The 12,315-nt window shown below is 50.5% G+C and overlaps 4 protein-coding genes across 5 annotated transcripts; 2 read left to right on the top strand and 2 right to left on the bottom strand.

The window, feature by feature from the left end:
- The first annotated feature begins 35 nt into the window (after positions 1-35).
- Positions 36-1,346, top strand: LOC4805061 (CTD nuclear envelope phosphatase 1). The gene is made up of 2 exons (XM_001361488.4): positions 36-200; positions 255-1,346. The coding sequence occupies exons 1-2, from the start codon at positions 168-170 to the stop codon at positions 1,056-1,058; spliced, it is 837 nt and encodes a 278-aa protein (XP_001361525.3). The 5' UTR covers positions 36-167; the 3' UTR covers positions 1,059-1,346.
- Positions 1,347-3,321: 1,975 nt separating this feature from the next.
- LOC4805059 (phenoloxidase-activating factor 2) lies at positions 3,322-5,164 on the bottom strand. 2 transcript variants are annotated; one of them, XM_015184924.2, is made up of 3 exons: positions 5,046-5,164; positions 4,326-4,847; positions 3,322-4,272 (listed from the first exon to the last, which is right to left on the bottom strand). In XM_015184924.2, exons 2-3 carry the CDS (start codon positions 4,836-4,838, stop codon positions 3,397-3,399), a joined length of 1,389 nt encoding a protein of 462 aa, XP_015040410.1. In that variant the 5' UTR covers positions 4,839-4,847; positions 5,046-5,164; the 3' UTR covers positions 3,322-3,396. The 2 variants fall into 2 exon arrangements, with proteins under 2 accessions (XP_015040410.1, XP_033234029.1); XM_033378138.1 differs by having other exon boundaries at positions 4,326-4,878; positions 5,046-5,138.
- Positions 5,165-5,332: 168 nt separating this feature from the next.
- Positions 5,333-7,366, top strand: LOC4805060 (phenoloxidase-activating factor 2). The gene is made up of 3 exons (XM_015184923.2): positions 5,333-5,441; positions 5,810-6,350; positions 6,404-7,366. The coding sequence occupies exons 2-3, from the start codon at positions 5,832-5,834 to the stop codon at positions 7,280-7,282; spliced, it is 1,398 nt and encodes a 465-aa protein (XP_015040409.2). The 5' UTR covers positions 5,333-5,441; positions 5,810-5,831; the 3' UTR covers positions 7,283-7,366.
- Positions 7,367-8,130: 764 nt separating this feature from the next.
- Positions 8,131-9,031, bottom strand: Jon44E (Jonah 44E). Its single transcript, XM_001361485.4, has one exon. The coding sequence runs from the start codon at positions 9,004-9,006 to the stop codon at positions 8,188-8,190; it is 819 nt and encodes a 272-aa protein (XP_001361522.1). The 5' UTR covers positions 9,007-9,031; the 3' UTR covers positions 8,131-8,187.
- Positions 9,032-12,315: the final 3,284 nt, after the last annotated feature.

The raw sequence follows: 12,315 nt of genomic DNA, 5'->3' as shown, positions 1-12,315 counted from the left end.
AGGATCTACGTTCTTTTCCTCATAGAACATAGAACTTTATAGAACGATTTCATTCAGTTTTCCGAGCAGCAAAAATTAAATTCAAATGTCAATGAATCCAATAAACAATGTGTAAATAGGAGGCAAAAGTCAACAAATTTTGGTACCGCTTGGAAGTAAATCCGTTAATGATTTGGGGGCAATTCCTATTCGCTATAATGGTCAGTCTGGTGCCGCCAATGTCGTCGGTCTTGGCTAAAAACATCAATCTACAGAGTTCTTCGGCTTCAGCCTTAGACGTGGACTCGTCTGTGAACCCGTCTGTGGAGCCGTCTGTGGCCCCAACGCCATCGATGTTGGTTTTGGTTCGCAACGAACTCTACAGCTACCTTCGACGACTGCTGGGCTTTTTGGCGGCCAGGACCCTTGAGTTCATTCGACCGGATCGATACATTATCTACAAGGAGGTGGCTCCGTCGAGAACGTGCGCCATTCAACTTGAACGTGTGCCGCGAAAGACGTTGATACTGGACCTGGACGAGACGCTGCTCCACTCCTGCTACATTGATCCGGAGACCAAGGAGAACGTGGGCGGCAGCCAAGTGCCGGCCTGCGCAGTTCCCGATTACCAGATCCATCTGACGATCGATGGCATAGAGCCGATTCTGTTCAGTGTCTTCAAGCGGCCCCATGTCGACGAGTTCCTCGATCATGTGGCACAGTGGTATGACCTGGCCATCTATACGGCCAGTGTGGAGTCGTACGCCGCACGGGTGGTGGACATGCTGGACGCCGGACGGGGCATACTGCAGCGGCGCTTCTACCGACAGCACTGCCGCTCCAACACCTCCATTGTTAGCAAGGATCTCACTCTTGTCAATCGGGACCTGAGCAGAACGCTCATCATCGACAACACGCCCAATGCGTACCGGGACTTTCCCCACAACGCCATCCCGATCAAGTCGTTCATCTACGATCCCAGCGACACGGAGCTGCTGAAGCTGCTGCCATTCCTGGACGCCTTGCGCTTTACCAAGGATGTCCGATCGATTCTTCGTCGGCGTGTCGAAAATCACTAAATCACTAATTGCAAATTGCCAAAGATAATTGCACGGACTCTACCGGTCAGTCCCAAAAATAAATGAAAGAGGACCTACGTCCAGCAAATATTTCGGGCTTATGGAATCAATTAATATTATTTCATAATTCATAAGTACTCGCAGCACACGGTCTGGAAAACTTTGAACGAAACCCCTGTAAAGGAAAACCGCACAAGAGCTCAAAATCCAAACCAAATTTGAATCGTAATTGTTTATATTCCAGTGCAAATATTTTTGTGATTAAATTTAAATGTCTGAGTCTTTCCATTGTACCGCTAATTAAATGAATTCCCCCTCAAAACTACTGAGACCCTTTGGAAGTACCACCAACAGCAGCAGCAGCATCTGGGGCGCCTCTGCACAAATGCATTTTATTGCTGGTCGTGCGGCATGTGGGCTCACTCTTTTAACACCCCGTGCACGTCCATGGGTGTGCTGTACTGTACATAAATGTATTTACGTACCTACCTACCTATTCGTTCCAAAGTAAAAAGATGCGAAAACATTGGCAGACACTCGTAATAGTTTAAGGAATTGCCTTTTTCGACTGGTATTCTTTGCGGAGTGTAGTTTTCCAGACACTGTTTTTGATTATGGGGTATTCAGTAGTCGGAATACTGAAATGCCGTTCTTCTTCCTTGTTTTTGCTGGTGTGTGTGCGAGCCGAAGTTTGTGGCATGCTAGCAGCATGCAAATGCGAAAGCGTAATGATGTTGCGGCTTTTTGACTTTACACCGTCACAGAGAAAGCCGCAGCACTGAGCCACCTGATGCGATGCCTTCCCTGGCCCCTCGCTTGCCGCGTGCGTCCCTCACTTCCATACGCCTAAAGTTTCAAAAGTTTAAATTGAATTCTTAATTATTGCACACACGGGTGGGAAAGGGGAGCGGTATGGAGAAGAAGCGAAATATTTTGGCCTGGCCAAACTGTTTAGATAATACAATTTCTTTTCAGCAAATTATCAAATGGTTTTCACGCATGAAGGAAAAATATGGACAATAATTGCATTTTTGGGTTCGTCCTCGTATTTTTAGGATCAAAGTGATTCATGTACCGACAAGTCTGATTTATGTGACTGGGGCTGCACAAATTTTGATTTGTAGCGCCATAAAATGTTTTGGCTGGCACAGAAAATCCAACAAAAAACGCCATGAAAGAGTCGAAATACCAGGCATGGTTATTGAAATCCAACAGATAGCTTGACAGTGCACCAGCAGAGGAAGGAACAGCAGGAGCAGTGGCACTGGCACTGACAGTCAACGGTGCGTATGAGCAATCAGTCAACCAGTCAGTGAGTCAGTTAGCTAGTGATATCTGCATTTATGCTTGGCCTAGTGTAAATTTCCCGTAGCATTCGGAAGCATGCTTTAAAAAGTGCGAAACGTGAATGGTTTTGTGAGCATTTGGCAGGTTTTTCTTGTCTTAGCATTCTATTCCTCGACTGTGCTGTGTTCCTGTGGGATTAATTATCATTATGAGAGGTTCCTTTTTAGGGCTGTTGGTTTACTGCGAGTAAATTTGCTTACTAGTCGAAGAAAAAGCGAATCGCAAATTAGGTTTCTGCATTTCAAATGAATCTCTGTGGTTTTTCGACTCTGTCTAAATACACAAACGGCGCCAGCATCGAGTGTTAACAGGCACTAGGTCCTAACAGTAGGAGTCCTCGAGTTAGACGCAGAGACAGAGGCAGAAACCGAGTCAGTGCCAGAGCCAGAGTCAGAGTTGGAGGCATTTTGGCAGTTGATTGCTTCTTGTGGTTTTTCGAACCACAACCAATGCCAATTAACAATGCAAATGGTTTCCCAGAGGGGGGTTTGATGATGGCACGGGCGGTTGGAAAGACGGCAAGTAAGTGAATCTCGCTCGCTTCCGAGTTGCAGCTTTAGGCACTCAGAAACCCCCGCTTTGGAGTTGGAATCGTCGGCTTAAGCTGCACATAAATCTTGCATTGAATGGGTTAAGTGGAATGGCACGAAGAACCTTCACCTGTTCCGCCATAAATTTCCATTTTCCATTTTCCGTTTTCCTTTTGCCACTGCAGCCAGTCAATTCGGCTTAAACGCCCCCCGACAACGACTCTGGCCAGGCGGGGGAGAATCAAAATGGTCTGAGGGACTGAGGGATTGAAGGACTGGTTGCGCTGTCAGCCAGTGCCTGGAAAACCACTCTCTGGCTTGTTTCAGCGATGCCATTGAAAATTAGACAATGAATTGTGTTCCCTGCAAATACGAGTAGAGGAAAGTTACTGTTGCCCGTGTTGTCGTTGGCTTACACTTTATTACGTATATAAAATTGGTTGACACTCGAAAGGCTAGCACTAGACGAGGTCGTTCAGAGAGAAGCCCGCTTGGACTACCATTTGGTTGATCCAGTCCCTCAGGTAGGCCACGTTCGTGTAGGCCGCCGGAATGTCCTTCTCGGCGCACTCAATGCCCCAGGAGACGATGCCGGCCAGCTGGTAGCGATCCGTCTGGCCAGGCATCGAGCAGAAGAGCGGCGAACCGCCGTCACCCTTGCAGGTGTCCTTGCCCTCGACGCCGCCGGCACAGAGGAAGCTGTCATGGAGACGGAAACGTCGGCCCAGTATCGTGCGACGCAGCAGACGCTGGCAGTTCTCGTGCTCCACCACCGGCAGCTCGATGCGCTTCAAGAGGTGCTCCATGCTCTTGGCCGAGCTGTTGCTTTGGCCCCAGCCGGTGGCCAGGCAGTGGGCCCGCCGCATGTCCTCCTGCACCTGCGTCGTCTCCGCGGGCGGCAGGCAGATGGGCTGGATGTGGGGGGCCAGCTGGAACGGCCGCTCCAGGACCATCAGAGCCATGTCATGACTGTGGGTCAGCTTGTTGAACGCCTCGTGGCGGTACAGCTGTCTAATGCGACGCATCTGGTAGGGATGTGGCTCCCGCTGGCTGTTCAGGTCCCAGTCGCCGGCGCGGGCCAGCAGCGAGTCCTCGCTGTAGTTGGCCACATTATGGGCGCTGGTCAGCACCATCTGGGGATGGATCAGAGAGCCGCCGCAGATATAGTTGCCCTCCATGTCCATCAGAGCCACCATCCAGGGGAACTCGGCAAAGGTGGACTCGCCGTCATTGTAGCCATCCAGCTGGTAGTAGAGACCCTTGGAATTGCTGTACCCGCAGCCCCTGTACTCGAAGTCCTTCAGGTTTTGCTGCATGCGACTCTGGCCCTCCTCTATCTGGAAATGGGCTGTACTTTATTCTCGTCCCCCAGTGCCTTCGCATCGCTCACCTGCTCGTTTTCGGGACAGCATATCTCCACCGAACGACAGCCGAAGTTGCTCGCCTCGTTGATGCGCGCCGTGATCACGTAGCGGCCGTCCATGTTCACGGACCCAGTGGTGCACAGGTGCCGGGGCACGCACAGCCGTTGCTCGCCACAGCTCTTGTAGTCCTCCGGCTCACTGGGGTCTGTTACAGCGATCTCTGTTGTGGTTGTTTCTGGTTTGGTTGACGTTGCTGCCGTTGTCCCCACCCATGGATATCCCTTTCGCTGGCTGCGGTACTCGACCTCAGCCTCCTCGGCGTAAAAGTTCTCCAGCTGCTCCTTCTCGCAGCAAACCAATTCACGGCCACAGCTGCGGTACAGAATGCGAGTACCGAGCAGGCCCCGGCCGGAGTCATCCGTCTGGAGGCAGAGCTTTTTGGAGGTGCATATCTCCAGATCGGAGCAGCTGCGCTGCGTCCAGCCAGCGGGCAGCAGTGATAACAAAGAGAGCAGCACTACCAATCGCTCGGCCCACATCGCGATATGCTGTACAGGGCGAGAGGGAGAAAGAGAGAGGCTGTCTGTAGTTGGGAAAAACCAGTCGCAGATATTTCATTCACTTCAAACTGCGTTGCTTATACGCCCTGTGGTCTCCCAAGCCAATCAGCCAAGCAATCAAGAGGAGGAGAGGAGTCCCCAAGATAGTCACAGAATACGACGAATCGGTATTTCCCACTTACACACCTTATTATGTTTTTGTAATCCAATTTCAATCAGTTCGATGCGCAATTACGCTCCAGTTGAGATCGTTGTGAGGGCACGGCGCGAGTACAACTGAATGTTGGGACGGAACAATCGACAATCTATTGGGCTCAACAAAATGATACCGACAAAGTGGAGCTCTCGTCTCATCTGATCGTTCTCTTAATCAGCCAGCAGCTGATCCGCGATCTCTGTCTCTCTTTCTCTTTCGCTTTCTCAGAATATTCGTCATTCCAAGCCGGTTCTATAAAGTGTCTAACGTTTTACTCAAATATTTCAGTCGACTTTTTGCGTGCGACCAGCAACGAGTTTTACTTTGAGATCCGCGGCAGTTCTATCTCTATATAATCCCATACATACATATACATAGATACATATGTGAGTATGCAAAAGAGTTTACTTAGCCATAAGTGCATCGATTGCTGGATATATACTATATAGTAATGTTCGTTCAAGTTGTGGAGATAAATCAGTTCTAACGCATTCTATTTGAATACCGACTGCTGAGCTCCCATTTCAAAATTCTATTAACAAACAAAGAAAAAGAGATACGTTTAGTGCGGGTTTGTTTTGATTATAGAACTCCCAATAGTGCGATTTGCTGTGTGTGTGCGCTTGATATTCCAGTATAATCGTTTCCACGAAGTGATTGACTGCTGATAACCTCTGCTGCAGCCTCTGTGCAGTCTGTGGTATCTGTAATCGTTGTGTGTAATCGTTATTCTGTTTCGACCTGTTACTCTTAGTAGCAGTTGCAGCCCTGCCAAGATGAGCGGCGCAACCGCAGACACAGCCACAGGCGCAACGAGCAGATGCCGGTTGCTGTGGATGGCATTGGCCATTGCAGCTCTTGTCATGGTGAACGCCCAGGACATGCCGTCGCCGATGTGCCGGGATGACGAGCTCTGCACCACAGTGACCCACTGTACGGAGACGGACGACTCAGGGCGAAAGGGGATTGGACCGCGCATTTCCCGCTTCTGCGGCACGGGGAGGGTGTGCTGCGAACGCGCCCAGCTGGAGAGCTGGAATGCCTCGCTGGTCGATCGGGTAGGGCGTCAGCAGAGGACGAACAGGAGGCCAGCGGGGTCTTCGATCAGGGACAAGAACGGCAACGTGCTGGAACCGGAAGCGAACGAGAGCTGCGGCATGAACATGGAGTGCGTGCCGCGGAAACTGTGCCGCGACAATATCATCATCGACGACGGACGGAGCATCATCAATCCCAGGATCGGCGTTGGACAGTGCAGTCGGTCCCTGCATCGCTGCTGTGAGGTGAACCAAAAGGTGAACTCTCCTCCCAGATGTGCAGGATCGTTTGCTAACTGCCTCTCTTCCAGGTGGATGCCAGCGATAGTCCCTATGTCGCGAAACTGAACGGATTCAAGTACAACAACTGCGGCTGGAGCAACCCCCAGGGCCTCATCCCCGACAAGGACAAGTACAACTACACGGAGGACGTGTCCATCTTTGGCCAGTTTCCCTGGATGGTGGCCATCTTCACCGGTCGCCAGCAGTACCTGTGCGGGGGCACGCTCATCCACCCCCAGCTGGTCATCACCAGCTCCCACAACATCGTGAACGAGACGGTGGACACTTTGATGGCTCGGGCGGGCGACTGGGATCTGAACAGTCTGGACGAGCCGTACGAGCATCAGGGACGGCGCATCAAGCAGATTATCTTGCATCCGGAGTTCGATCCGGAGGCACTTTTCAACGACATTGCCATACTGGTCCTTGACGAGCCCGTCCAACTGGCCCCCCACATCCAGCCCCTCTGCCTGCCGCCCCCGGAGTCGCCGCAGGTCATAGACGATCTGCTTTCGGCCACCTGCTTTGCCACCGGCTGGGGAGCCAAGGACCCCAACAGCGACAAGCTGGAGCGGACCCTGAAACGCATCGACCTGCCGATAGTGGATCACGACGAGTGCCAGGCTATGCTGCGGAATACCCGCCTGGAGTCGCGCTTCCGGCTGCGCCCGAGCTTCCTCTGTGCCGGCGGCATCGAGGGCAAGGACACCTGCAAGGGCGACGGCGGATCGCCACTCTTCTGCACGCTGCCCGGCCAGACCGACCGCTACCAGCTGGCCGGCATCGTCTCCTGGGGCATTGAGTGCGCCGAGGCGGATATTCCGTCAGTGTATGCGAATGTGCCCTATCTACGCGCCTGGATCGATGAGAAAATCAAAGGTCTCGGCCTACAGTTGGCGGCGCCATAAGGATAATACTTTTATTAGGTTTAATCTTAACCTTCCGGATTCGAATAAAGAAATGCGAGGCGATGCATAGATATTTAACTGAGATCATAGATCTTTGGGTTCCTTAGATGGGAGACGTACCTCCCAGTCGACTGATTTATTGAAATATTAGAGCAGAAATAATGGAGCTGCAAAGCATCTTCATGCCGGCAGCTTATAAATACTCAACGGGTAAAGAACCTCCTTTTGAGAACCCCACCCACCTTCCCCCTCTCTTCAGGACATGCAATTAAGTAGGACACAGGCAAGACGCGACCGGGAAAGTGAAACAACGGAACCATCTCGATGGAGGGGTTTGGAGGGGTGGAGGCCTGCCTGGCAGGGCACAAGATTGAGAAATTACTCACTGTGCCAATGGCTGTACGAATTGCCACGCTCTTCCGCCGCCTTCTATGGCTTTTCCCCCTCGACTTGGTCTATTTCATTGGCCTGGAGGTTGCTCCAAAAACTCATTTCTCAAGTAAATGGTTTGAACACTTTCCGTTGCTTTGTTTTTCATTTTCGCTGCGAGTATTTATTGGCAATTTTCAGGCCACTCGCCTTTCCTTCGTACTGATTTTGTTCGATTATTTCATCGAATAGATGGGGCATTCTGGAAACGATTCTACCATCGTTTGGTCTATAATCTTCCATCAGTCTTAGCTTGTGTTTTCCCTTTTCATTCATTGAAGGGGGACTCTTTAGTTTTTGAATTTCATTATCAGACCCCAATACTTCTCTTATCGCCTGCATTTTGCGGCCCTCTTATCGCTACCCCTTTGGGTGCGATTTAAGTGAGTTTTAATCAATCGAAACGGGAAGAGTAGGGCTATTATTGCTGATACTCATTGATTTATTGCAGTTACTCGTAGGCGAGTCGTATGCGACTAGTAGGAAATGCCAGTGTGGTCGCGGATCCAGTCGAGGTAGCCGGTGACGCGGGTAAAGCCTGCGGGCTCGCCGGCCGTGCAGCCGTTCCAGTGGCCGAAGGAGGTGATGCCCACGATGCGGTTGCCCTCGTGGAGGACCAGTGGACCGCCGGAGTCGCCGTTGCAGGTGGACTGGGCGCCGTGGGTCTGGATGCAGATGGTGTTGTCGGTGATGTAGCTATCGCCGTAGACGTTGCGGCAGTCGTTGTTGTCCATCAGCTGGACGTCGACGCAGTTCAGGTAGTTGGACATGCCGCTGTCGTTGGAGGTGTGCCCCCAGCCGGAGGCCACTGCCCACCAGCCGGCGAAGCTGTTGTAGCGATCGTTGTAGCTGGGCAGCTCCACGCGGTTCACCAGCGACCAGAAGTCAACGTGAGGAGTGCGGATCAGGCCGATGTCGTTGTTCAGATGGTCGTTGAAGTCGGGATGCGAGATAATGTCATCGCGGCTCACCCAGTGGGTGAACTGGGCCTCGTGCCGGAAGCTGGCGCCGTAGTAGATCAGCACGTGGTTGGCCTCTCTCGTGCAGTGGGCGGCGGTGAGGATCCAGTTGTGGCCAATGATCGAGCCACCGCACCAGTAGTTGTCGTTGAAGCTCAGGCCCACGATATACGGCACCTTGCCCTCGTATGCCGGATAGCCGTTGGTGATCCGACCCTGGATCTTCGCCGCACTTGGCATGTCCCTCACGGGAACGGGCTTGTTGGCCACCTCGGTGGGCACGGCGCTGGCCACGGCCACAGCCAAAGCCAAAGCAAGGAAAACAAACAGCTGCATGTTGATCAATCAACTAATATGGGGCATCTGCCCCCGCCGCTGCTTTTATAGGGGTTCTCGGCTCGGCTCCTAATCTCTCGACAGAAGTTATTACACTCATAATTTTAAATATTTAACTGATAGGTTATCGATTCGGGATTTCCGATTTCCGGCTACACTACGTGACCTATGCCTTTGAGCCCGGAGATGACCATTTTAACCATTTGTTTGCCTGGTCCCAGCCTCATTTATGCTGAATATGGATTGAGTTTCCATTTCGCAAGCTTGTTGAAAGCAAATATTTGCCTAATTGATTATCATTTAATTACAACGAAGCATAAAGCAAAATGCAGATTGCAAATTGTGGCTGATGGGTACAGATGCAAATGCATCCATGTAACTCTAGCTCTGTATGTGTGTGTCTGAGCGATTGTGTTTCAGTGTGTATGGATGTGTGTGTGTGCTTGCAATTATAATGCCCCATACCGCAATTGTGTAGCATACTTTGAGGCACAGTTCCTTGCCAGCTGCCCCTCTCTCTCTCTCTATATCTCTGTACTCCTCCTATCTGGGCATTCTGCAGAGATGATATGGGGTTGTTGCATGTCTGTGGCCGAGCAACGGAAATGGAAACAGCTGCAAGTGGCAGCCGACCTCCCCCCGTCCATCGTTCCCCCATTCGGTCATCTGTATATGTAAAAAACGGCAAACCACTAATGTTGCAGGCACACACTCGCACACACTGGCTAATTGCAGCGAGAGGTCTGTCAAACGCAGGCATAACAATGTTATTCCTATGCCCTATGGGAGCCCAGGCCCTTTAGCAACGTGAATGATCGTTCGGATTGTTCACCCACAGTCCAAGAATTACACACACGTGCATCCAACCCCACGTCGTTGTCGCGCTAATTAACAGGCCGAGAATAAATTACGAACATGGAACATTTGCGCGCAATCCGAAACGGAAAAAGTCCGGTCCGGCCTGCCTTTGGGGAAGGTTGTCCTGTTTGAAACAATTAAATGCATGCCTGTTCCTGTCCCTGTCCCTGTTTCACGCTGCGTATACGCAATGCACGGTGCCACAAATTACGTATGCGCCCCATGTGTCCACCTATCACATTCGCATGCGCATAGGTCCACGCATTTGGCTATTCCATGCGACATGTTGTCAGCGTTTTAGACAATTTGTTATGCAAATTGCTTATTAACTTTATGACCAGCCAGCCGAGCTGCAGCACCTCCTGCCACACTCAAAACATTTTGAATTGTCAATTAGCTGAGGAATTGCCTCGTGGCCATGGGATACCCATAACCAGTAACCAAATGAAATGAAATTTCTGGCATTATTTAAACACTGGCCTATCCCCCTTTAATGGCATTTCATGGCCTGGTTGGGCACCAGCCACCCACCTGCCACGGATCGCCATTGAACAAAAGTCCTGTTGAGGCCATGCCAGAGCTGGGTTTTCGATTTTAATTTATGTCCTGCTCCAATTGCTGCTGCTCCTGGTCCCAATGCTCCTGCTGTCCTCTTACCTGTAGTCCTGCTAATGACATTGGCCCGCCATCGCTATCGGGAGTGGCCTTTAGTTTAATTGAAAAATTCTCATTTTGTGTTAGCCACTCGGCGTTATTTATGGCATTGGCCCCGATCGACCCATCGCCCGCGGCTAGAAATGATTTGTGTCTAACGATGTTTTCTATTTTTCGCTTGAGGGCATCGGCTAGGAATCTAAAATCATTCCGAATTGCCTGCCATTAACTGAAACGTGAGAGGAAGTTCTGTCTGTGCAATCTCAAGTTTTCCAGAATTTCTGATAGCTTGTAGCTTTAACGGGGAGTAAATAATTTAGTACATGGCTAATATGTGATGCCAAAACGTTTCGAATTCTTTGCCAATGAATGTTCTCGGGAGCGGGCGCTTGCCCCATCCGCACGCTCGTTACAGCAGAATGCAGAGAATGCAACAAAGTGGCACAGACCCTAAATGCCTGTGCCAGTGCCTCAATCTCTCTCTCTCTTTCGCTGCTCCACCTTTCTCTTTCGTTTGGGGCCTGATGCATTTGGCAACATTTGCAGGTCCTCAGATCCCCCTGTTGCCCCCCTCGCTGCTTTTTGGTGGCTTGTTGGTTGTTTTGGGCTCTGGGCCCTGTGCTACCCTTGGCGCAGCCGTGTCTTGGACATGAATTACGTTTACCGACAATTAATTTCAAGTGAAAATGTGCTAAAACTTTTAATTGGGCAGCCAAGTGGCTGGTGGCGGAACGGGAACGAAACGGAAGGGAGCCAGTAAGCAAAATAAACGTGGCAGCCATAAAAATGTCGACAACATCCCTGGCAAAACATTTCATTCCACCAATCTTCATAGCAGGTGTATGCAAGCGACCCAGAGAACTTTTGGACTGAAAGCAGATGCCATTTAAAGAAAAGATTCCGATTTCAGGCATATTCCGATGTACAAATAGAGGAAAAAGCAACTGCGATTCACAAAGGACCAGCGGGAGTCAAGCAATATGCACGCTGCAAAGGCTGCACGAGGCAAAGTATAACTATGATCCAAAGGCCCCAAGCCCTTTGGTCCATGAACAGAATCAGAGCAAAGAGCTGAATATTCCTTTGAAACCGAATAAACACCAGCCGGAAACAGCAAGCCATCGCCCAGAGATCCGGCTTGGTTCATTAGTTCATTGTTTGTCCTCGACAGTTCATATGCACATCCAGGTGCATCGTCTCGGTCGCTTTGAGCTGACCCTTTGAACACAGACTGAAAGGGAACACTCCTGGCCGGCACTCAACAACGCCCTTTTGCACTGGACACTTTACTCTTGGCTCCCGAATTTAGATGAAGATGGGTAAAACAGATATTAATACAAGAGTTCAGGGCCTGCTCTAGGGTCCTTGTGTCTCATGTTATAGGATGTCTCGGTAGAGGGTGGCAGGTGTCATGGATATTTGGCTTCTTGGCCAATGGGCCTTTCAATTTGTCCTACCGCAGAGTGGAACCTTGTCTTTTCTAATGTTTGGGTTTCTCTCTGAAGTTTCCTGCCCTTGCCAGTAACTGTTGCCAGCTTGACGGATCGAAAACTATAGAAAAATTCGCTCAGGCCGAAGCCAACGAAGAGTAAAATTCTTGTAATTAATATTTCAAAATCCTGATTATGTTAGCTACGTATGATTTACTTGGTTTATCCCAAAAATGATTATTCAAAGGACGCTTCGTCTCAAGGTCCCATTCGTTTTCCTTCTAAAGACAGCAATGGGGAAATTGAAAACACCAACAGTGCAGCGGCAGTGGCAGTGGCAGACTGCTAATTATGTCACTTGCGAGTC

Source organism: Drosophila pseudoobscura, chromosome 3 (genome assembly GCF_009870125.1).
Source record: "Drosophila pseudoobscura strain MV-25-SWS-2005 chromosome 3, UCI_Dpse_MV25, whole genome shotgun sequence".
NCBI lineage: Eukaryota > Metazoa > Arthropoda > Insecta > Diptera > Drosophilidae > Drosophila > Drosophila pseudoobscura.
Note: the sequence above shows the minus strand (reverse complement) of the source record. Positions and strands in the feature narration are given on the sequence as shown.